The sequence below is a fragment of the Motacilla alba genome, chromosome 1A (genome assembly GCF_015832195.1).
Source record: "Motacilla alba alba isolate MOTALB_02 chromosome 1A, Motacilla_alba_V1.0_pri, whole genome shotgun sequence".
In the NCBI taxonomy this organism is placed as follows: Eukaryota; Metazoa; Chordata; class Aves; order Passeriformes; family Motacillidae; genus Motacilla; species Motacilla alba.
In genome coordinates this window covers 51,001,400-51,026,134 of record NC_052031.1, presented here as the reverse complement: position 1 = coordinate 51,026,134, position 24,735 = coordinate 51,001,400, and the positions used below count along the sequence as shown (strand labels likewise).

At 49.1% G+C, this 24,735-nt stretch overlaps 1 protein-coding gene across 1 annotated transcript; it reads right to left on the bottom strand.

Moving 5' to 3' along the window:
- Positions 1-1,829: 1,829 nt before the first annotated feature.
- MB (myoglobin) lies at positions 1,830-5,837 on the bottom strand. Its single transcript, XM_038155306.1, has 3 exons — positions 5,670-5,837; positions 3,323-3,545; positions 1,830-2,640 (listed from the first exon to the last, which is right to left on the bottom strand). The coding sequence occupies exons 1-3, from the start codon at positions 5,762-5,764 to the stop codon at positions 2,494-2,496; spliced, it is 465 nt and encodes a 154-aa protein (XP_038011234.1). The 5' UTR covers positions 5,765-5,837; the 3' UTR covers positions 1,830-2,493.
- Positions 5,838-24,735: the final 18,898 nt, after the last annotated feature.

The following is a 24,735-nucleotide window of genomic DNA, read 5'->3' as shown; positions in this document are numbered from 1 at the left end:
AAAGGGGGGGCCTCCAACAAAGACTCTAAATCAATATATCATGGAGCTAAAAATATCCTTTTCCCACCATCTGCTTTGTTGTAGGAAACTTCCCCTGTCCTTAAAGCCAGGGCCATTGCAGGAGTTTTATACACTCGCTCTGTAGGAATTACATATATCCCTGGAGTTATGTCAGGACTCAGCCAAGGGCATACTCTGTGCCTGGAGCAGCAAAGGTGCAGAGAGGTGGATTTCACCACAAGCACCCCAAATCACTGAGCCTTCTGGAGTTACTTTCACTGTTATTGGTATCCGAATGTGCTGGTTCATCTTGGCTTGCACATCTTCACTGAGCCATAGGCACAACCAGAAAGCCTCTGTCAGGCCCCACATCTGACCAGCAGATTTAAGGATGCTTCCTAGTGCACTGACACAGTGGGATAAGGCAGGCAGAGAGAAGGTCAGTGCTCCCAATGGGCTGACATTTAGTCCAGGAACCTAATAACTGGTAACTAGGCACAACACATATGCAAACTCTCCCTCGTCCACCACACTACCCTACATAAAAGTATCTGGACAACTCCAGTCCCACTCAGACTGACAGAGGCAGCTGCTATAGCAGAGCTTTTAATCCTAAAGCTGAATCTGTTGTCACTGGCAGGAAACCTTATTGTGTTGGACAAGCAATCCTAGACCTTAATTACATATACTGCCCTCCCCACAAAACCAGACAGACTAGACTGGAGTCAGATGAAGCACACTGCTTAAGCCAGGGACCACCTGGCTGTAACTTCATCTAGGTGACAGCATATGCCTTTGTGACACCCTCTGAAAGGTTGAAACACCAAGCAAACTCCCAGAGGTGAAGTGAGGAATTGTAAACAGCAAAAAATCAGATATGCATGGTTCTGCAAAGAAATTTATTGTTCCTTCTTCTTTCAGAGACTGAATTCTTTTGGCCTTTGCCATGACCAAAGACACAGCAGGTCATGCTGGTTCAGGATTGATTTTTGGGGAGCTGGTGGCTCCTTCAGTGTCTCCACTGCACACAGTGTAGCAGTGAGTACCTTGAACTAGGTCCTGCTAGTAGCTCCTGTTACTGAGCACCTCATTTTTCTTCCTTGTGCTTGCCCTCAGACTGTCTCTGTGAGATAGGTGCATTACTTTCTCTGCACCAAAAAGAGCAGCTGTGTCACTTCCATGCATTTCCCCTAGGCACAACCCCCTGGTGTTGGGATGGGGAGAGGGCACAGGCAGAGGGAGGTATCTTGCCATTATGTTTGTCCCTTAAGGTCCCCCACAGGATGGGGGTGTACATCTGTAAACACAGTGCAGCATGCACTGCAGAGGCACCTCAGCAAAAAATCAAAAGGCTGCAAAGACCAGAGTTTGGGTCTTCCAGAGCATATGTTGCCATTGCAGCCTTCCACCTGAGCTGATCATCCCTTCTTTCCAGTGTCTGGAAAGGGCAATGCACTGCATTGCTGCTGGGAGCCAAGGCTGCTTGCACATGCCCCCTCCCATAAATGAACAAGGGACCTTCCCTCACCACATTCCCCCAGCACAGCCGTGACCATGGCCTTTAGTCAGGGAGCACTTCTCTTAGCACTGAGGCACTGAGCTGATGCTGCTGTCTTGTGCTGTGAGGTCCAGTAATCAGGTCATGTCCCCATGGTGACATCTGAGTGCCCCGAGTCCCTGGCTAAGACAGATGCCACATGCTGCTCAGGTCATGGACTGACAGTGCAGGTTGCTCTGCAGCCAGATATGTATGCAAAACACCCTTCCACTTTATCCTTCTCCTCCAGTTCTCACTGGGGTGTTGGTACAGCCAGGAGCAAACACACAACTCTGGTGCAGGATTTTTATTTTCTGAGAAACATGTATTTCACTTCCCAGAGCAACAGACCTTCAGACTCATAGTGGCGGCTGCTAGAAGCCTACAGATCACAGGGAGTACTTCTCTTTATAAGTTTTGCTAATGCAAGTTTAACAACTAAACCCTCCAGAGCTGGCAGGCACTGGAGACTGGCTGGCTGCATTCATCCCCACACCTGCTGACAGTCTCACCAGTGGGAGGAATGGGATGTTGTATCCCTGCTTCCCATTCTCACATCTCTCATTTGAGTCATTCCTTCACTCATTCACCACACTCAGCTCTTCCCTTGATCCTCCACATCCCTTCATCTTTGGCCATGCCATTTGCCTCTCAGATGAGACTGAGTTTCAGGGAGAGAGAGAGAAAGGGGATAAGATAGGCTGAAGCTCACAGATAACCCCTAATGTTATTTTTCCTAAAAAAGCAGAATATTTCTTTTGTATACATGAAGCCAGGGAACGACAGTTTATCATGGATATCACTCTGAGTGCCTCTATGCTGCCTGGAGTGACTCTTGGCTTCTCATCAAAGCTTTCCCACACACCAGAGATGGCCAATGGCGAGATGTCCAAAATAGCGCTGGGGAAAGATGCGCGGCCAGGCCCTCCATTGTGGTGTTCCTTTGTGCGTATGTGCTAACCCTGGAAACCAAACTCCTTGTACTTGCTGGCCATATCATTTCGGAACAGCTCCAGAGCCTTCTTCATTGCAGCCTGGGCATCAGCCCCAAAGTCTGCAGCGTGTTTTTCAGCAAGGACCTTGATAATGACTTCAGAAATGAACTGTGAGGAAGGAAAGAGAGAAAGAAAAACTGAAGGGACACTCAAGGTTTATTTTCAGAAAAGCCAGACTAAGAAATAGGTTGCAGAGCCTGGAAATATCTCTGAGCTAATTCAGTAGGCCTTTCTGCAGCCTCTGGAGAGACAGTGAGGAGTCTGGGCTAGGCAGAAGCACTGGGCTCTATTCCTAGCTCTGACGCTGATCTGCTTCGTGACCTTGAGTAGACCATGACCCTTTCCACTTTTTGTCAGCCTCATCCATTAAGACTGCAAATTCATGCCCTGTGTTAGTATAACACGTAGTTTTATGGTCTTGGTCTCCAATGGGTCCTCCAGGGCTTACTCTAAAATTGTATGTCCCTTGTGTCCAGTCACTGACAGTCCTTTTGTAATACAGTTTCCCAGGCACGCATAGGCTGCATGGGCTGGTTTATTGTTGTCAAGAGCTGGTCAGACTGCATGGGGTGTTTGGAATGGGAAATCTAAACTTGGATATTCACATACCATTTGCATACCATGAGCCCTTTCTGTGCCTCCTCCTGCTTGTACACACAGACCCTGGACTTGAGGGAGAGCTCACTGAAGTCCAACCAGTCATCAATAAATGAAAGCCCAACTCTCACACAGCTGTCTTGCACACATTCACTACACATCAGACACTGAGACTCCCTGCCCTTTTCCATACCTCCAGATACTTGACAGGGATTTTGTGCTTGGTTGCATGGGTCTGAGCCAGGGGCTTCAACTCGGCCTCATGATTACCCTTCGCCTTCAGGATTTTGCCCAGTTGGGTAAGAACAGTAGCTCCATGTTTCTTCATATCTTCAGAGCCCTTCATCGCATCAGGGGTCTTCAGGCCTTTGAACTTTTCAAAGCGATCAAGGGTCTCAGGATGGTCCTGAAAGAGTCTGTGGACAAAAGCAGAGGGACTTTGGAGAGGAAAAGCTCCTGACATACCTCCCTTTGAGTACTCAATCTACTTTAATCCTATCTTCTTACCCATTTCCCAAGATGATCACCACTGCCTATTCCCATTCCCTCTGGTTGAGACATTGCCCTAAACATGCCCAACTAGAGCAACAGAGGAAGTGTCTGTATTTTTTCCAGACAGTTCTGATAACTCTTTGGCACCCATCCCCTGGATTATGTCAACGGTTTTAAGACAGAGACAAGAGCCAAGGCTAGTCATGATACTGAGAGGTAAGTTCTTGTATTCATGTGAAGGAAAACCAAAAGTAGACAAAACTGCCTGTCTTCATCAATTTACTGTTGCTGGAGAGCCAACTTATAGACCCCTGCCTCTCACACAAACTCTCTTATCAGCCCATGATTTGTTGGCCAGGAAATGATAGCACTACAAGCTTCTCATAGCAAAAATACAAACCAAAACAAACAATGACAACAAACAAACAAAAAAAAAAAAAAAGAAAAAAAAAGGAAAAAAAACCACCAAAAAACCCCACTAAAAAACCAAAACAAAACAAAACAACAAAAAAAACAGCCCCCAGCCTCAGGTCCCTTATATCTGGAGGTCGTGTGTTCTTGAATGTCATCTGGATGGGAGGGTTTACTGTGCCCCCAAACCCTATGATTGCAGACATGGAGGAATTTGGTTCCTGACCTTTTTTCCCACCCTCTCTCCCTTCCCTCTTCCTTCTCTCCTCCCTCAGAAACTCCTTGGGAGAGACCTGGGTTGGCAGGGGAGCACAAAGACACAGACTGACATCTATTTATTTAATGCCATGCTCTACTCTGTGATACTTGTAAGAAAAATGGTACTACTTTTCCATTGGAAACTGCTTTTACTAGCATGCGTCAATTCAGAGCCAAAGTAGCCACCTCAGAGACGGATGGGTGAGGATGGCTCAGGTTCCTGCTACCTGTCCAGCACGCCTGCTCTGGACCACAAGAGGGCAAAGCCATCACATTTCCAGCCACTTCATTCCCACTCCATTCCTTTCCCTTCAAATGGCAGCTGATCTGGATCATGATAAATCGGTAAAAAAACCAGCCCCCCCTTCTTTGGCTCATCTTTGAAAAATGTTTTTCCCAGCTTTGCAGTAGATATGCCCGGAGGTGTGGGCTCCTTGCCTTAGCCATGCTTAGGGTAAAAATCCCCCGAGCAGGTGCCAGATCCCCACGCCTCTCCTCAGTGTCTGCACCCTTCCACTGGTACAGTGGTACAGTGTCTGTACCACACCCATTTGGGTGTGCACAGTCAGAGAGGAGAGCTGAAGAGAATCTCCTCAAAGTCTTCATCCTCTCAGGTCTTAAGGGACAAGCTAGGCTCCAGTGTCCACCTGATGTTCTTTCCTACTTTGCAGTAGCTGAGGTGCTCACCACTCTGAGTGCCAGGATCACAAGGACAACATGGAGAATGGGGTCCTCTCATTTGGAGACCTCAGCAGCACTTCTAACATTGGAATAATGGAGAAGGGAAGTAGGGGGAAGGATGTGCCTCGTTTCATACTTAGACCTCAAATTCATCATGAGGTAATGGACAAGTGTTTTATCGCGCAGATTTCTGGCCAAAAAGCAGGATGGGCAGGGCTCTGCCAGGTGAGACTAAGGTGAGGAGAGGGAAAATCTCCGGTTCTTTGTAGTTAATTTTACTGAAATAGATTCCAAGAAAATTGCCAGAGAGGTGATGTTCCTCTCTTTTCGTTCCTTCTCTGCCTCCCCACATTCTTTCTGCAGAGCATCTGAAGCCCCATAACACACACTTCACTCCAGCATTTCTCACTGTAGTGCTTGGGAAATGAGGATCCAAAGCGGAGCTTGGCCACCAGAGGCAGAGAGACAAAGCACAGCCATGTGTTAAAAGCAGCATGGTCTGCTCCTGCACCCAGAGAGAGATGGAGAGACAGAAGCACAGCCAATTTACACAGTGAGTAACTTTTAACCCAGAAAATAGCAATGGAAAAACCACCACCCTACAAGAAAGTAAACACCTCATTAAAATAAACACTGACAAGCATGTCTCTCATCAAAAGCTCTCCGCTTTACTCTTAGAACTGAAGCTTCTTGCCTACCTCATTAAAATTTGATGGCCATGGCCAGCGAGGTCAGACTCCACCTTTCCCCAGACTGTCAGGACTTGCTGCCATTCCTGGTCACTGAGCCCCATGGTTCACCAAAGATGGGTCCCGAGTGCTTCCTGCAGTCGTTTGCCTTTCCCCAAAGGGTAGCTGGAGAGCTTGCCCGTGGGATTTATAGCCCCTGCCCACAAACCTACACCTGTCAATCATCAGCTGGATTTCTTGCTCTCTTTTAGGCTTGTCTAACCTAATCAGCCTCCCTGTTTTTTCCTAGGAAGCTATTTTGGGTCAGGTACTATTGTGGGTGCCACTGATGGCATCATTTCTGCTTCTCGCATTGGACTGGCACATGTCCCACTCTAGACAGAAAGGGCACTGCCGGAATGCTGTGCCAGGAGCCTGTCCCAGGTTCCTAAGGACCCAGAGACAGTGTCAAGCTTTATGGCAGGAGATTTCTGAAGAGCACAGTCATCTGCAAGGCCACCCTGCCTCCCTGTCCCCTGGCCTGCCAAGGGCAGGCAGGAGAAAAGGCCAGGACAGCCAGTAGCATTGACTCCATCACTCCAAAGGCCTTTCCTTTCCCATAATGATCTTACTGTCCCTTTCTCCTGGGGTAATACACCACTTGTGACATGCCCTTAAGAGATAACTATGTTCAAAGCAGCCCTGTCATTTCCCCACCTGCTGCAGGAGGAATGAGGGGATAAAAGCTGTATGGGAGCCAGTTCCCCCACATCTGCCTGCCAGGATCCTGCTGCCTGCTCTTCTGGGAAACACCTAGGATTAGCTGATGGCTGAGTCTGGATATTGGAGCCAAGAGATGTACAACTGAGCCAGAAAGGTAATTTGCAGCAGACCAGAGACATGAGGACATAGCAAAGCTACATTCAACACCCACCCAATCAGCAGTTCTGCTCTCTGGCTACTTCTGTCAAACCAAAAAAATTTCATTGTTGGAAGAAAAAGCCACTGAGCTGACAAACCATGTGGATATGCTTTGGGAGTGCTCCCAGAGTTTCTGTCAGGACTGGTAATGGCCTGGCACACCAATGGAGTGACTGGTCCCTTCCGGAGGTGGCTGCAGTCAGAGCACAGCCTGATAACAAAGCCTAGTACTGCTGTCCTGAACTGTGCACCTGCCTCTGGATGTTTCCAAGGAGAAAGCAGGCAAGAAATATCAACCAGAGGCTGAAGACACCTGCTTTGGAATTCAGGAGAAGAGCATTCAACCTCACAGTGTCTACCACAGTGCTGCAGGACCTGAGATTCATCAGTGTCTGTGCACCCTTCCACTCCCTACAGGTTCCCTGCTCCAGCCTTACAAGGGGAGAGAAGTGCCCACATACAATAGTAATTGGGCAGCAAGGATGATAGAGGTACAGAGCCTCACATGCCTTAGAAACACAGAGATTTAAAGGGAATGCTGTGGGTAGGAAGTGTGGCAAAAGCCCAGCGGAGGTGTCAGCTGGCATCCAAGCCTCGAGGTAAGGACATTTTGGCCATTACATGTTGCAAGCCTCTGTCAGCCAAGTCACCTTGAGACTCTGAAATTCTCCCCTTCCATCTCCTTTATGCACTAGTTTGCTTCACATCCAAAAATCTACATCCAACACTTCAATTTCAAGATTTCATCCGGATTTACCTGTGCAAACACCAGGTCACTACCAATTAGCCAAACTAAGCTAAACTGATGGAATGGAGGTTAGTACTCCTCCAACTCATTCCCTGTGCAGTTCTCCACGGCACAGGGCTGAGACAGGGAAGATGACATATCCACAGCCTCACTGCCCACGTCCTCACAGCAGTAATGAAGCATTTATATCCTTCCAGGCTCGGGCAGGATCCTGAACACTGACCTTACTGGTTAACACACCTTTCAGACACAAGAGAAATGTGCTCCTGGTATATGAGAGGCTGCTGCTTATGCACAGAGCTCTGTATATTCCCCAAGCTGGAACTATGCAGTTGCTGTAATAACTCCATTTGAAATTGGTTGACTCTTCGCTTTCTGTAGCTTTCCCCAGGGCTGTGAAGCTAAAAGTCCTGGTATGGACATTAACATTAAATTGTCAGAATACTTAAAATGGGTATGAGATTCCATATTGCTTTTTTCTGCAAGCAAAGTAGTAATGAAATGAAATCATAAGCTCTTCTCCCTAAAGATTAAATAAATAGTCTACAGAAATACTGTGAGTTTTATAGTACACCAGACCACCCCTCAACCCCGCAGCCATAAAAAGGACATAACATTTTAGTATCTACTGTCCTCTTGTCTTGTCTTCCCCTTGGGGCAAAATCTATCACTTGCATAATCATCTGGATAAACACAAACCACAGAGAGCCAGCACACGGGCTGCCTCCTTTAAAACACACCAGGTGCCTGAATAGCCTGTTTCAAGCAGCTCTGCCCACACCGGAGCCGTGCCGGCACACGTGGCTGCGTCTCTGCACCCCCACCTGAAGCACTGTCACTAAACCAGCAGAAATGGACCTCGGATGCCTTTGACCAGGCTTTGGGGGGCATCGCTGGCGCAATGCGGCCGCTTTCACCCCACTGCAAAGCCCCTCGGACGGACGTGCTCGAGCAGCCCCTGCCGGAGCAGGGTGGAGTGCCCTGGCTGACTCGGGGACCTCCCCATCCCGGCCGCTCCTGGCTCGGTGTCCGGCGCGGGTCCCCAGCGCCGCCCGGCCCGGCCCGGCCCCGCCCGGCCCGGTGATGCCGCGGCTGCGGCCCCGTGGGCCAGGGCTTGCTGCCACCTCGTGGCCACGGGAGACCGAGCCGCGGGCACCGGGGGCGCGTCCCCGCCCTGCCGCGCTTGGGAGGCTCGGGGAGCCGGCCGGCAGGCAGTGCTCTCGTTTCGGAGCTAGGAAGGTGACCCCGGGGCAGGCAGGGCTGCGGCGCTGGGTGCAGAACTTCTGTAAGGGGCTCATTTTCAGTGCGGGATGTAGAGACATCGTTATTCCTTGGTCGCTTGGGATGCTGTGCCTTCCCCCCTGTCCTCCAGCCTTGGTATCGTAGAGAGCTGGAGTGGTGGCATGGGGACAGAGGAAGATCCCATGGGACAGCAGTAGAGCTACAGCTGAGACTCAGGGTACTGCTGCGAGGAGAAATACTGTTCTAGAGACTTCATGGGGTTTGTTTCTACCCAAAAATGCTACCCAAAGGTGCTTAGGAAAGGTCCTCCCACCTAACAAGCTCAGCAGGCAGGTGAAGAGTGGTGTCTGGCAAAACAGTGGATGCAATCCCACCTCTGCCTTGCTCTACCCTCTACAGCTGGCAAACCTTTCTACAGGTGTTAATTAATTTAGAACATGCCACAATTTCATGGACAGAAATGCCACTTGTCCTCCCCTTGGATGGGGAATTCTATGACTCGCTTGAGCCCACAGACACACCAGTGAAAGAGCAGGGATTGGCTCTTGGGTAGAGTTTCAGAAACACCAGCTGTTTTGGGGTTATTACTATGGGGCTCAGCCAGACACAGGGGGGACACAGGAACACACACCAGCCAGAGGGATGGACCAGATCCAAGTTTGTTTGGCCATATTCATTTTTCTTTCCTAGAGAACCACTGTTGTGAAGAGAGAAATCCAACCCTGGGCTGGAAAGTGAATGTTGGAGAGTCTAGCAGTCCCCCACGCTGCCTTGGTGGTTAAGAGAACAAATTTCTAGCTCTGTTTCCTCTGCAGCCAGACCTGCTGCAAGTAGGGAAATGGGCACCCACGAGAGAGGCACTGGCAGAAATCACAGATTTCTTTTTCATTTGAAGTAAGTTTGTGAAATAAATTTTCCAGAAAGAAATAGACAGAGATGTTCCAAAATCCAGTCCTTCCTCAAGAAACAACCCAAACTATCTTGTGTGCTTACACAGGAAAATGTCTCAGAGGAACAAGCAGATATTTTGATCAAATAATTTTTTTCTTTTCAATGAGCTATTTTTTTCCCCACAACACAATTTTTAAAAAGCCCTGAGAGCAGCCAAGGGTCCCATGGCTGGGAGCGGTGATGACAGGAGCCCCAGCTGTGCTGGGAGCCTGGGTTGTATAAAGAGTGATGTGACATAAGTAATACACACTGCTGTGGTCAGAGGGAGGCTGGCACTCCAAAAAAGCCAGGAATATTATATAACAACAACTTACATAATTACCTCTTGTATAATGCCAGGGAAAAGGTCCTCCATAACGCAGCTGTGGTTTCTATGGCATTTTGCTGAAATACAGCTTCTTCTAAGAGACTCATTTGTGCTTTGTTTCAGGAGCCTGCAGCTCAGTCTGTGCAGACAGACAAGTGAGAATCCTGCACTCACAGCAGCTTGAGCTGGAGAGGTGAGGGATGCAGTAATGGGATCTTATAGCAGGGCAAGAGCATTGGCTTTTGGGCAGCCCTGCCATTGACTTCAGTACTCTGAGAAGCAGAAGACTGTCACATAAGAGCGTCATCCAAAACTGTGAGTGTTGTGTAGCCTCTGCTGCTTGTAGGAAATGAGATGGAGTCTAACTGATGATGGCAGTGGCCAAATCTGATTCCAGGTTCACTCCTCTCTTCCCCTTGTTCTTAGACACTATTCTTAGCAATGCCTCCGGGCAGGGCTCCTGTACACTGATGGATTTCAGCAGCTGAGAGGTGACCTGACCTGCTTGCTTAAAATGAAGAGGAAGGACTAGGAGCAGAAGATTTCAGCATCAGGACAAGATTCGGGCTGTGAGTTTGCAGAGCTGTGCTATGTACTTACCATGGATTCTCTCTTTGGGATCAAGTCCTGTCCTGTGCTGAGGTAGCTTTACCTTCACTTCGGTGCTCACAGGATCCAGCCTTTGGTGACTATCAGACATAATACAGGCATGACCCACAGCTCCTGTGCAATTATTGAAGCATCCCACAATGTGTGTTAACTCTGCACAGCACCTGGGAAAAATGTTTATCTCGGCTAAACAAGACACTTCTTGCACACCAGTGCTTGCATTCGGTGGGAGAACGTGCGGGAAAGCAGAAGGGTAATCCAGGACAAGAATATTTAGGCTACAATACAGAAGCTGAGGCTGTCTCTGAGGCTGCAGCAGCTCTTTCTGGGGATGCAAACCTTCCCTGAAGGACTGGGAATACAGAGCACAAAAGGACTGAGGACTTTGTGTGGAAAACGGTGAGTGCAGTTTAAGAAAGGAAGAGTATGATTAGAGAACAACAGGCAGATTTTAAAGCCTCACCCACCCAGGAGCAAAAGGACAAAATCATTTTTTAGCAGTAAGAACATGGGTTATGCCAGTGCGACCCTGGAGATCTCCAGGAGTCAGTGGGAAATGTGGCATGCAGCAGTCTCTTCAGGTGGATTAGACTTTGTAACACGATACTGGCACTCAAGAATTTGTGTACAACCCTTTGAAACACTAAAGCAAGAGAGGAATTCCTCCCTTGTCCTTCATCATCAGTAAAATATTGTAACTAGAGCCTGCTGAAGGACAACTGAGAAAGGCAGGGCCACATATGGGCAGAAAAGGTCAAGCAATCAGCCTGCATTCAGTATTGGGTGTCTGCGTGCCACCCTGAGCTCTGCAGCTCAGAGCTACCCACAGGAAGCTGCAACAGAGACATTTACAATGTGGCTGAAGCTGGGATTTAGTGATAGGTTAGACGAAATCCAGGCAGCTGGAAGGGGTGGCCACTCCCCACTCCATGCCTTATGCCAGAGAATGTCCTAATTCTCCTCTTCCCGGTGACTTGGGCATATGGGTGGTGTCTTGCAAGGTTCCTGGGTACTGCTGGAGGGGTGCTCACCCATGTGCATGCAAAAGCAGCAGCAAGTGCAGCATGGCCAAGACCAGAGCGAGAGCAGCCTCAGCACTGGCAGAGCTGAGCCACTGTGCAAACGAGTGCCCTGAGTGCAGCCCTCTCTTCGTAGGGACACACCAACAGCCATGCCCAGAGTCTGAAGGGAGCCAGCAGCAATAAATAATTGCTTCCCAAAAAAGGAGTGGGAGAGCCCATCACTACATAGTAAAATTGGGTGATACAGCTGCAAATTTCCTTCTCAGTCCACTGGGCAGGCAATGGCCCTCAAGCTACCAGCACTTAATATGAGGCTGTGCATGTGTTTAAATTGGATTTGGAGGCAATGACAGAAGATCCTACTTCACCCCACGATGCCTGTGCAGTTCTTTATGAGGGCTTCAAATAAACTGGATTAAGGAACTGGTCTGAGTTTGAAGTCACTGTTTATCTTCTGGAGAGTGTATTTTGAAGCCAGATAAGTTCTGTGGTCTGGTTTGTCACACAGCTGGACCAACACATGCTGGCAGGGGGGACAGGGAGGCAGAGCTACTTACGCAGGCATCCTTTGTAGAAGGAACACCCGTGGAGCCATCCTCCAAAACCCCAGGCAGCACTGTCTAACTAGTGGGACAGCACATACAGATTAGGGTTTCCCTTTGCCTGAGTTTCATGGGGTGAAAAGAGAGAAAAAAGACATGTTTTCATTCCCTTTGCCTGCAAAACAGCCTCTCATCCACAAAGCATGGAGCTTCCGTGAGATAAGAGCCCGTGGGGAAGCCAAGATCTACCCCTCATTTTTATTGCTGTTTACACTTGCTTTTTCATGAGCTCCAGCAGGTTCTCGCTTCCAGCTGCAGTTGGCCCTTTTCAAAGTTCAAGGTCTCATTTTGCATTATCTCTCCAACGCCAAGTGCACCCTTAGGGAGGAGAGGAACAACCAGGATGACTTCTCTTCTGAGAAGCAGCACCAGTTTAAGCAATCCCTAATCCAGTGGTGTTTTCTGTGCTCTGCTGGTCTTACCAGGAACTCCTGCAGGAAAGCTGATCCCTCTGATAAAAAACACTTGGCAAAATAAGCACAGTTTTATTCAAGCAGATCAGCACTGGGCAGCAGTGAGCACCCTAAGCATAGCACCTGTGACCTGGCTGCCTGAACAGAGCATTTACCACTCAGTTGGGGTGGGGTCTCTGTTCTGCATCTCTTCCCTGTTGTTTCCTTTGCTGTGCTTGCAGACAAATCTTTTGCCCTGTCCACTTCAGGGTCCTGCTGGCAAGACAACCACTATGGTGGGGCTTGCTGCTGGTTGCAAGATCCTGGCACAAAAATTACAAATACTGGAAGATTTCACCTCTGCTGAGAATCCCAGTCCAGTGGTTCCTTAGGTAGTGGTGCAGGTGTAACATGGCATCCCTGCCAAATGCTCAGCCTGGTCAGCCCTCCCAGCTCTTTGGGGTCTGGGGTTGCATATACTCATGTCCCAAGGTGGGCATCTTTGGAAAGCTCACCTGTAACCATCTTACATACACAGGATTCATGGACAACTATATCATCTAGCCTCTTCCCTCAACAACACTAGTGGCAGGGGCCCAGAGAAAGTGTAAGAAGCAGGAACAGGTCTATTCCATCACAGCAACTGGAGGCTAAAGGACTTCTCAAGGTTATATTTGCATGCTTGCATTTAACAGCCATAGGCAGAATTCTTCATGAGTTCATAATTTTTGTTAATCCTCTTACACATGCTCTTCAAAATATACTTCAGACATGGCTGCAGCCTTACTAGGTCAAACTGTTTAAAACAACCTGCTGACTCGGTGACTTTGCAGAAGATCAGCCAATGCACAAAGACAAAAAATCTGATCATCACTTTCTAACCATTCACAAACAGCTTTAAGGCGTGCTCATACAAAAAAAAAAACCCAAACCAACAACAAAAATGAAGCTCCATTACTCTCAAAGATCTCTGCACATGCAGGGGTCCCATCGCTCATGCCTTTTTAATTGTGAGTTCCCCAAACGCCATGGTTTTATTTTTTGATCTTCCTCCTCCTCCTGCTAAGTGCTCCAGTGTTGGTGGCACAGCTGGTCGGATCCAGCTGGTCTGTGGCAGCATCTGTCTGGAAATTGCTTATCTTAGCCTGCGGTCCTTTTATTTCCTTCCCCATCAGCTGCAGCAGAGATTTCACTCCACGTGGCGAATTTCACTCTGCTCTAAATGAATTCATGCTCCTTCTCCGTGTTTCTGTGCTAATTTTGTGACTTGTCTATGAGTTTACAGCAAGGGCCAAATTACACTGGATTTATTACCCTGCTGAGCAGAAGGCCAGCATTTATCTGCTGCTCTTGTAGACCTCAAGCTCATGGAGCTGAGAGAGGTACACTGGCCCTACCAGAAAGACATACAGGGCCTCACCTGCTTAGTGGGGCAGAGAGGGTCCAAATCATAAACAGAAAACAGACAAGGACACACTGGGACCACAGATCAAAAACTCAGGAAAAGAAATGGGACTGCAGATAGACCAGACAAAACAGACAGACCTTTTGTGTCAAAAAACATGTAATACACATGTCTCATCCATGAGCACAGTCTGGGCTGAGAGAGAATCTTTGGGGCAGGGAAGGAGTTCAGATGGAAATTCAGATGGGAACAAGGTAAGTTTTGACTTGTTTGGTTTTTTAAACAAACTTGAAAGACCGACTTGAACAAAGTGAGAGGAAAGCAGGAAAGTGAAGTCCTGGCCAGTCTTACCTGCAAGGAGTGAGTGTGGGAAGTCATTGATTCCACATCTGCTGCTCTCTTTTCGCGGGTGGAACACCCTGCTTCCGGGTGTTTCATTTTGCAGACAGAGTTGTGCCTCTCACCTGGTGGGTGATAAGCGCAATGCCAGGGCACTCCAGGTGCTGGCTCTGCAGCTTAGGCCACCCCCTTGGCCTAATTCATAGGAGTATTTAATACAGGAGTTATGAACCCTCTCATTAGGATGAAGCCAGCAGAGGTTCAGGGCTGCTGGCAGGCTCAGCAGCTACCAGGCTCTACATAAAGCAGAGGGAAATGCCCACAAGAGGGAGAGTTGGTGCCACTCTCCACAGTGATTCTGTGCAAACGGCACTTCCCAGCCTAGCAGATCTAAGAGCCCATTCCCCTTGCACCACTTCTCCCAACAGAAATGTTTTCCTCTCCTGGAGATTCCCTTTTCTATGGTATTTCCCCTCCTCCTCTTTCTCCACATGACTGGTATTTCATCTTCTTTGTGTGGGGTAAGCCCAAACGCCCCACCATGTGGGTGCCCGACGTGGTGCCATCAGAAAGGCACCGAGATGGTTTCTCTGCTCTCACTGCTGTTCTGCTCCCCTTTCCTCCCACTCACATTGTACCATGCTGGGAGGGCAGCCCTGCACCAGCCTCAGCACAGGCAGCCCCTCCCCTTGCCAGCTCATCCCTCAGAGGTGGCACCCCTGGTCACTACCCTCCATGGGCACGTATGGAAAATACCATTTCTGCTGGGCTCTGCTCAGCCTCAACACTCCTAGCCTAAAACAGGCTTCGCTGGGGCGTGGGATTTTCAATCCATTTTCCAAAAACAGTTGATGGCTACCAGCAGCAGAATCCTAGAAGTCTCTGAGCTTCTGCAGTGCAAAGCTTAATGTGAGGAAGTGGCGGAAAATGCTGGTGATGTGGGAATAGCCACTCTGCAAGCCTCTATGTCTGGAAGTGCTCCATGGTGCTGGAAAAGCATGAGCACCAGCAGGACTTTTCTTGTGGGATCAGTCCACCAGCTCCACAAACAGCATCCCTATTCTCCCAAGTCCAGAAACTTTCTAGAAACATTCTGATGATTTTGGCTGGTGATTCAGCAGTAACACAGCTCATTGCATTCCTGGGGCAGTTTCCTAACCTGAAACCTTGGAGAAATGCCTTCAGAGGAGAGCCACATGAACTACATGAGCCACATGACCAAAATCACCACAAGACACGCCCAAGTACGGCGCATCTTGGCCACCATGAGCCTCCAGCTGCCAGAACAAAGCAGGCTAACTAGCTCCCTTGGCAGAGAGGGATTTTTTGCCTGAGGGAAAAAGTCATGGACGCTTCCTCTGAAGCACATTGTGCCTGCCGGTATTAACATGTCAGGCATTGCACACAAAGCTGCCCTGGAAAGCAGCATTGACACAAAATCACAGGAGCCCCTAAGCCTGATCAGTGGCCACGGAGCTCACCACAGTGGTGAGCATGGTCCATATCCCAGCTGGGGGCACTGAGAAGGGAGGCCGAGGAGATTTATCAGCACACCCACAGGATCTGCCTTGCAGGCCATCCACACTGCTGTAAAGATGGTGCTCATTGACTGGGAGGAATGAAATGCAAAAAAGAAAGAGAGATGCTCCCAAGATGATCCAAGGGATGGAGCACCTCTCCTATGAAGAAAGGCTGAGAATAGGGTTTAGTCAGCCTGGAGTAGAGAAGGCCTAGGGTGACCTAATAACGTCCTTCCAGTACCTGAAGGGAGCCTACATGAAAGATGGGGAGAAACTTTTTGCAAGGGCTCACAGTGACATGGGGGGAATAGATTCAAACTGAAAGAGTAGGTTTAGATTAGATATCATAAAAAAAATCCTTACTGTGAGGGAGTGAGGCACTGGAACAGTGCCCAGAGAACGTGTGGATGCCACATCCCTAGAAGTGTTCAAGGCCAGGTTGAGTGAAGCTCTGAGTAACCTGGTCTGGTGGAAAGTATCTCTGCCCATGGCAGGGGAGCTGGAACTCCATGACCTTTAAGGTCCCTTCCAACCCAAACCATTCCTTGACTTTAGAATTCTAAGCCAGCTTATTGTAAATAGAAAATTTAATCACTTACTTCCAAATTATAGCTCTAGGACTGGGCTCATGAGCTCATGTACCCAGTTAACTTTTTAGAGAAGCTTAGGAGGATCCAGTGTGTGCAGAAATGCACAGTGTGAAGAACCAGCACCTAATCCCAGCTCCTGCAGTGGATCAGAGCATCTTGTTCAGCATTCCCTGCTTGGAGAGGGCTACCTGAGCAGATACAATGAGACAGCAGTCTAAGCAGTGGCTTAGAAAATACAACTGACTACTGCAAACAGCATGTTTTTACTTGGCTTGAGGTATGCTGATAGGAGATAACATAGCCAAAAGGCACCAGAGGTGAGAAGGCGAAGCAGAAAGAGAAGGGCCACCCCTTAGCAGGGGTGAGGCAGTGAGGTTATTTCCACAACAGCCAGTGGATATGTGTCTTATTTATACAGGATAAGAAGAATGAAAGTAGAGTTATCTTATGTTGAGTGAGATCGTTTAGTAGTACACAATTACTTCATACAGATTTAGCTAGAAGTAATTAAAAGTAAGGTTATGCTCTGAGGCAGAGTTTCCTTGCCACTGAATTCAGGTCCAGCAGGAAGCTCACAATTGCAGCCACTCACAAAATCAAATCCCTAAACTTCAGACATTTCCCCCAGCAGCTTAACTGTTGTGTCCTTTGAAGTTATATTTTAGGTTTAAATTTCAATCTTTATCCTCCTTTCTTACCTTTCTTTCTAGTTTGAAATCCAGAGGCAGCTTCAATCTGCTGATCTGAGTGCCCTGGTGCAAGGAAAGGGGATTCCATGCTCCCCCAGCTGGGCAGCCTCAGGCAGCCAGGATGCAGCCGTGCCACTGGCCAGTGTCTTGCTCCCTGCCCTCATGCAGGGGTTCAGAAGTATAGTGCGGATAGGAAGGAGATCTGCCTTGGGAGTGGAACTTGGAAATGTTATATTTTCATCTGAAGGCAAAATCAAATCGTGTAGACCTCTGATGCAACACAATGCCAGGGTGTCAGGAGGCTTTTGGCTTGCCAGGAACCTAAAAGAAATATTTTCAGCCTGAGTGAGGTTGACGTAAATATTTTCTTTTTTTTTTCTTCCGTCTGAACTCACAGATGAACAGAAGCCAGGGGTTTGGGCACCTTGGAAATAAATTTGCAACATCAGCAAATGCTTTTTGAGTGTCCCAGTGAAGTAAGCAACTTGCTCCTTCCTTTCTGTCTTTGCCCACGTGTGACTGCATGAACCCTCTATCTCTGCAAGAGCACAACTTTTACTAGTCTGGCAGCAGAAAAACATGAAACCACATCTGCCCCAGTTCTCCATCATTTTTCATCCCTGCACAGCACACATGGGGTGTGCCTTGGACGGGGGGGCTGTGTCAGAGATGCCTACAAAACTGCCACACCACAACAACTGCATTGCACCCACGCTGGGAGGACCCAGACAGCATCCTGGGGGCAGGGTATTGATGGCTCCAGGGACAAGAGCCCAGCTAGGGACACCATCGAGGAGTGCTGTCAGGTGGGGACAGCATGGGCTGAAGACTTTTCCCTCACCTCCAAGTACACAGCTGCGATATCCCCAGCGTGTCCTGGCACAGAAACCAATAGAGCAGATTTTCACAGTGATGAACACAGGGGAAAAGAGAAACAGAGGGACATTTTGTGAAGGCTAAACACCCACACCAGCTTTGCAGAAGTTGTTTTGCTTTCCACCTGCTTATTTACACCCACTTAGGCAACTTAATACTGACTTTTCATTCATACTTTCTTTTTTTTTAAAAAAAGCATTTGAAACAAAATGAGCTAATTACAGATTAAATATTTAGCTTGAAATGAGCAGACAGATATTCAAAGCCATTTTCTGACATGACAGATGATCTGAAAGGAGCTATGCTGCAGGCATTGTGTGCTGATCAAACCCAATTTAAAAATACAAGGCATAGAAGCAAAAATAGACATGACCCCAAGCACAAACATCCCCACACAGGCAAATGTCGCTGTAAAATGCCATGGGTGATTTCATGGCAGCTGAACCTGGTGGCTCTGGAACTGCATCACCCACCTCTGAGGGTGCTGCCATGGCAAACCCGTGTGAACAGCGTTGAAACAACACACAAACATTGCCCTAGCAGGGCTCATCCAGCTGCTCCAGTTTTGGGACCCCAGCATGGGCCTGTACATTTCCTGAAGACCTAAGGGAAATTCCTGTCCCCTTATGCACATGACCTAACTTCCAGCTCTTGGTATGCTAGGTGGAACCTAAGTGACTCTTGCTACCTTTGCCACACCTAAATTATTGTGACATTCAGCTGACAGGTGGGAGCCAGCTAATGTGGGAAAAGTAACCTTTTCACCCTTAAGTGCTACGGAGCTCATATCCAAGCAGTCACACCCCAGACATGCTGAGGAGCAGAGAGACGCAGGAGGAGCTGCATCTGCTTAGCGTCTCCAGCTCCAAGCCCACACAGCATGCTCGGAGATCAACCTTTTCCCAAAGCTTTGGATCAAACCCTGGTGCTCCTGAAGCAGCCCTGAGCTTGCAGTAGAAGCGGATGGAGACCTGAGTCCAGCTTTGGTGAGCAGGATTGGGAAGCAGGAGCTCTAGAGCCACACACCACCCACACAATGGAAAAATCACCTCTGAATGGCCGGAAGTGCCGGCTCCCTAAAGGAGTGAAGGGATATGACCAGATGTGGGTATGGCCCTACATGGGAGATGCAGCTACGGGCAGGACCTGGGGCAGCCTAGAGAGGAGAGGTATGAGAGACCTCACTACCCACACTTCACATGTGGGAAACCAGCAGGGCATTTATGGGATTAAATGCAGAAGGAAAATCTTCGACGCAGTAGCTCTGGGACAGGAAAAAGTGAGGAAATTCACACAGTATCCCTGAGTCACTGTGCCCACATCCTGGGGGATGCATTAGCTAAGGAAGGCAGGGTCTCTACCAGATCATCCCAATGTTCAATGACCCAGATGTTTTGAAATCAGAAACACAAGCAGCTGCAGCAATAGCAATGAAAACATGGACATCATGTGGCTCCTGGCAGAATTGTTCCTTTGTGGACAAATACTAATGAAGACAACTTCAAGCATGAGGTACTAGTCTGGCTCTTCAAACTGAGGCCTGAGCAGAAGGCACCAAGTGGTCGTGTAGGCAGAAGGAGGTGATGTCCCTGCCCAGAGGACACAGCCCATCAGCCCTTCCACACCAGCCTCCAACTCCTTCCTCCTGTTCTCTCCAGGAGGCCCCAGTACCAGGGCTACTCCATCACCCTTGCCAGTCTCTGTGGTCCCTTCACCTTTTGGTCAACCCTTTGACCTAATTTTTAGCATTAGCACCATGCTGACAATCCTTTGGTCCTCCAGATTTCCCACCCAGGGGCTTGGTTTTTTGGCAGGAAGCAGCTGTAAAATCAGATCACCAGTGGGTCAGGTCTGAGACTGGGTCCTGGATTTGCTGCTCCTCACTGGTCAGTGACACCTGCAAGGGGAAAGAGAAGCCAGTCCTGTCCCTGGTGTGGCCATAGACCCTCAGCACTGCAGCACAGCTCTGGCTCTGGAAATGCCTTCCTGCACATGAAGAGCCAGGAGATGCCTGGGATATCCCAGACCCAGGCGTCTCACTGTGGCTTTGGGAGGTGAGGGCTGGTAACTCCCAAGCTCTGAAGCCTCTCCAGGTTGTTCACAGAAACACTTGTCAAAGAAAAGAAGTGTTAAAAAATAAATTGTAAAATGAAGTGGAGTAATAACTGTCCTGGGTGGAGGAATCTCAGAAATGTCACGGCCTTGACTGCCCTGGTGGGTAAGACAGCAGACATTCAGCTGGGTATTCACAGCCCTGCTGAGTCTTGCAGTGAATCCTGGGAGGCCGGCTAGACCTGGCTTTACTGGTCCTGGTTCTCCTTTTAATTTTATCCAAATGGCCAGACTACTAAAGTACCATTTAAAATGGGCCTTTCTGCTTTTTCTGCCTTGCATCACCCTGTGTGCTCAAGCCCTGTAGTTCCTGTGGGTCATTCCTTTGGGCACATTCATGGCTCTTGGTTTCTCTGACTTAGATGATGAGATGGCAGCTTTTAAAAGTATTTATATTTTCCCCAGTGCCTGGAGTGAAACTGAGGCCAGAAACATGTTTCTGAATTAAATATGCCTCTGAGCATGTTAGGATTTTGTTCCATGAGGACTTCTTGGCTGCCAGAGGGCAGAAGCAAAGGATTTGGATAAAGAAAACTTCTGTTCTGCAGCACTCCCTGAGCAGCCACCTACCACCAAGCCAATCAGTCAGGGCAGCATAGCAAAGCTGAAAGCTTGGGACCTGATTGTTTGCAAAGCAGAAAAGACAAGATTCATCCACTGCCTCTTCTCTCCTCCTGGCAACTCTCATTGTATTTTGGGCACAGATGCTCAGACTCAGTGCTGGTAACTGTTCTAGAAACATGCGGCCCCAGGAGACCGATGGAGCGGCAGTGGCAGGGAGGGAATGACGTGGATACACGTGGTGAGCAAAATCTCCAGGGGTCACATCAGAGATGTACTGTACCCAGACCCAGCTCCTATTCAGGACACACTTCCTGCACATGCAGGATTGCGGAGATCTCAGCCCATAAGGATGCTCCTGTTTCTCTAGAGCCTCTTAGCTGTGAGGATCCCCTGCAAGGGGACAGGAAGTCATAAACAGGCACAAGATGATCAATATTTCACATTTTTCCAAAGGAAATCCGAGTTAAAATCCACCATGCATCTGTGCAGCTCCAAGTAGAGCTGGACACTGCTACATTACAGGGACAAAGTGGCTCCTGGCTCTGCACCACAGCCACACAGTACATGTCCCTGGTGCCATCATTCACCAGCAGGGAGAGGGATGCTCAGCCAAGGTGTTTCTCAAAGGACCCCTTTGTTTTTGTCAAGATGTTTCATTTCTAGTGGAGGTCACGGGGAAAGGCAGCTGCCAGGGACTTGCAAGCAGGATGAGGGTATGCCAGAGACAGGCAAGAAAGACTCCAGAGTATTTCGTTTTCTAAATGCACAGAACTCCCCGCTTCCCCCTGCAGTGCCAGATCACACCTGGCCAGCAAACCACAGGGAATGTTGTGCAGCTGCTGGGATGTCCCACCCGAGACACCTCTCAGGGTGCTATCATGGCTGTAAGCACCCCGGGCCATTGCTGGGAGCCATTGATGGTCAGCACTCCCACAATCTGAGCAGCTCTGGCCAGGCATGTGTTCAGCCCCTGGAGGGATATTTCGCTTCAGTTTCATTTTCTTTGTTTTGAGGGCACCATTCCTCAGTGGAATGCAACATACTTGAGAGCTTGAAGGCTCCAGGATCAGCCAGAGTAAAATCAGGAGGTCTGGCATCCCATCCCTGGGGTTATTTATGACCCTCCTTGCTGCTAGGGATGCCTTACAGCTGCTGCCTGCATGCTGGTCTTTGGGGGGACATCCAGAGCAAGCTCCCTTAGCTCTGCACACAGGGTTTTTGCCCAGTTTTGGTGTGAGGACACTGGCTGATGGTTAAGAGGCCTTTCGTGGCCTTCCAGGCCCTTGAGAGGTCCCCCACAGCTCATGGATAACACTGGGGGCCAGTGACTTGCCAGCAGAGGCCCCAGTACTTACTCACGCTTCTGCTGACAGATACCAAATCCATAGTGCAAGAGGTATTTGATGCAATGAGCCAGTGGGAATGGGGTTTTTCCCTCAACCCTGCAGTAACTCCAGGTATTTGTTCTTTTCAATTCAAACCTATCTGAGAGCCCAGGACTGAAGAGATATTTTGCAAAGCCGCTCAGTGACCCGAATTGCTGAGCTGGGCTCTGCCTGCCTCCCCTCCAGAGCTAATGACCCTCTCAACCACAGCAGGACCTGGATCTCAACCAGGGATGAGTCGGCTTCACCACAGCTGTCATCTCCAATGCTTCAAGGCTGTCTCACCCAATCTGACCCCGTGAAGTGTGTCAGACTCACCTCTCCAGACCTCTGGATGCACCAGCTCTCAGCTCAGCGCTGGTCACATCACACTGTTAGTAGGGAGCAAGTGGGTCATTTCTGTTCCTTTACCACAAACCCCACTGTGGGTCCCCAGAGAAGAAATAAGAGTGTTATCTCTGGGTCACAGCTCTGCAGCCAGCTCAGCCCTCACCCTCAAGGCCGCTGTGAAAGTTCAGCACACACCAGCTTTTCCCCAATTCTTTTTCATTTTGTCCCCACTTTTCAATCAGCCCTCCACAACACCCTGTGCAAAGCTTTGCACAGACAGCACCGATTCTCCCTTTTCCTTTCTCACCTTCAAGCCCTGCAGCCGAGTGGGACCAGCAGAGCAGGCAGCACACCCACATTCACGCTGGGGTGAGCCAAAGTCCCTCCCCAGCCCCTTGTGCTGTGGGCACAGGCATCTGCAGCTGCCCTGCACTGGGGGAGAGCAGGGGGACAGCTGCCGGCATCGCGCCCACGTGAGCCACACTCGGCCAGGAGCAAGGAGCTATTTCTGGAGAACTGCTTCTCGTGGAGCAGAAGCAGCAGAACTCAGAAGCACTGACCGAAAAAGAAAGGCCCTGGTGTTTTGAACAGGAAGCGAGGTTTCCCAGCCTCCCACCAGGAAGGACAGGAGATATCCTTGCAAAAATAAGAGAGGACTGCAGCGCTCTGTGGCAGCAGGGCTCCAGAGGAGCTCAAAGGCTGCTTCAGCAAGACCGTAAACACGCCAGATCTGCTGTTGTTGCAGAGCTCCATGAAATTGGTGATGTCTGAGTGGAGTTCAGCTGGAGAGCGACGGTGCTATAAAAAACAAAGTGACTTTGGGCTTTGACGCTTCCTCCTGACAGACAAAAAGGTGATTTGTGATTCAAAAGACAAGGAATTTATCATCAAAAGGAGCTGGGACAGAGCTCAGTGTTTACACATGGAAGAACAAGACAGGCACCAAGAGCAGATATATTTATACTCATCCATTAATAAAAGAAGCCAAGTCAACCATACCTTTGTGCTAAAGTTAGAGCACAGCACTCTGCATGTCCTTAAAAAGGCAAGAAAGTTTCCATAAACTGGGACAGCTGCTCCCAGTGCCGGCTCTGTGCATCTCCTCCTTGGCACTCCAGCATCGGTGTGCTGCGGCAGGAAAGGGGCCAAGCGTGGCGAGGCTTCTCCAAGTGGGAGGGCTGACTCCTAGAGTCTGGTCCTGGGCTGGTGGCCACTGCATCTCAGAAGCCAAACAGTCCCTGCTGCACTGTCAAGAGACCTGCAGGAGATGACTGCCTCTTGCCAGAAACAAAAATCCTCCAGTATACTGTCAGCTCCAGTATTCTCATTGCTTCCCTGGTTACGGGGCTCACAAAAGCCAGGAGCTTTCTCCTCTGCCTCAGGTGACATGAGGGAATGCTGGGCTTGGCACACTCAGGCTGGCTCTGTGGGCAAGGACTTGGTTTGTGGGGAAAAGCAAAGGGAAGAGAAGCAGTACTCAAGGGTTCCAGGTTTGGGTCAAAGGGTCAGTGCAAGCCCAAGGTGGACAGAGAGCACCCAGGACAGAGAATGGTCCATCTCCAGTGAGGTCAGCAATAGGGCTGGATGGTGCAAGTCACTGGAAGGTCCTGGATTAGTATTTGGCATTTAGAAATGTTTAGAAATCACTAACTGCAGCAAGTTCCTTAACCCACAGCTACAGCTGGAGTTGCCTGGCTTCCCCTGACATGTGCTGGGGAACATTACACCAACTGGCAGGAAAGACACAGAAAAGTCAGCTCCCTGTTCCTTGGGAGATGCTTCTAGAAAGCAATCAATTATCCTTCCTGACAAATAACAGATGAGCTCTCACAGTTGTTCTCCTGTTTCCCTTTGCTTCCCCCACCCAGTTCCAGCCCACAAACCATGCTGGAAGCAGCAGGAGCCAGCACTGGACATGGTATGCCAGAAATGATTGCATTTCAGGCAAACTGAGGGCAATCACAAAAAATACATCTTGTCTAAATCAAAGTTAAGCACACTGCAGTTTTTCTTCTCCACACCCCAGTGAAACAGCTGCAAGCAACAACCAAGCCCGGCTGCACAGGGAAGGAAACAGCTGCAGGCACACAGCGGAGCAGGGGTCACCTCTCACCTCCCAGGACACGATGAAGTTGTTGGCACTGCAGAATGCACTACCCCTCTGAGCTCATGCAGAAGATGCTACAGTTGCATGAACTTGACTGACCTTTGGGCAAGACATAGCACTAGATGGCCTCCACAGATCTCTTCCAACCCAAATTATTCTACAACTTTGCAATTTTCTGCATAAAGAGAGAAAGAGGGCATGCAAATAACTCTTCCTCCCACACCAGCTACTAAGCTAAGCTCTCCTATCAAAGGGATGCTCAGGCTGCTATCTGTGAGCCAGTACAGTCAATAGAAGTCCAGCGGCAAAATCCTGACAAGAAGTCAGCTTTGCTACTGGCACAGGGATCAGGACTTCTTCCTGAGCTTCTGGGTCAAATCTCCTG

What these genes read in the sequence shown, in the direction of transcription:
- MB (XM_038155306.1), bottom strand. Translation starts at nt 5,764, where the DNA reads ATGGGGCTCAGTGACCAGGAATGGCAGCAAGTCCTGACAGTCTGGGGA. An exon ending in GGCCATCAAATTTTAATGAG is followed by an intron (nt 3,546 to 5,669) that starts GTAGGCAAGAAG and finishes TTTTGTCCACAG; the next exon opens with ACTCTTTCAGGACCATCCTG. An exon ending in TCCCTGTCAAGTATCTGGAG is followed by an intron (nt 2,641 to 3,322) that starts GTATGGAAAAGG and finishes CCTTCCTCACAG; the next exon opens with TTCATTTCTGAAGTCATTAT.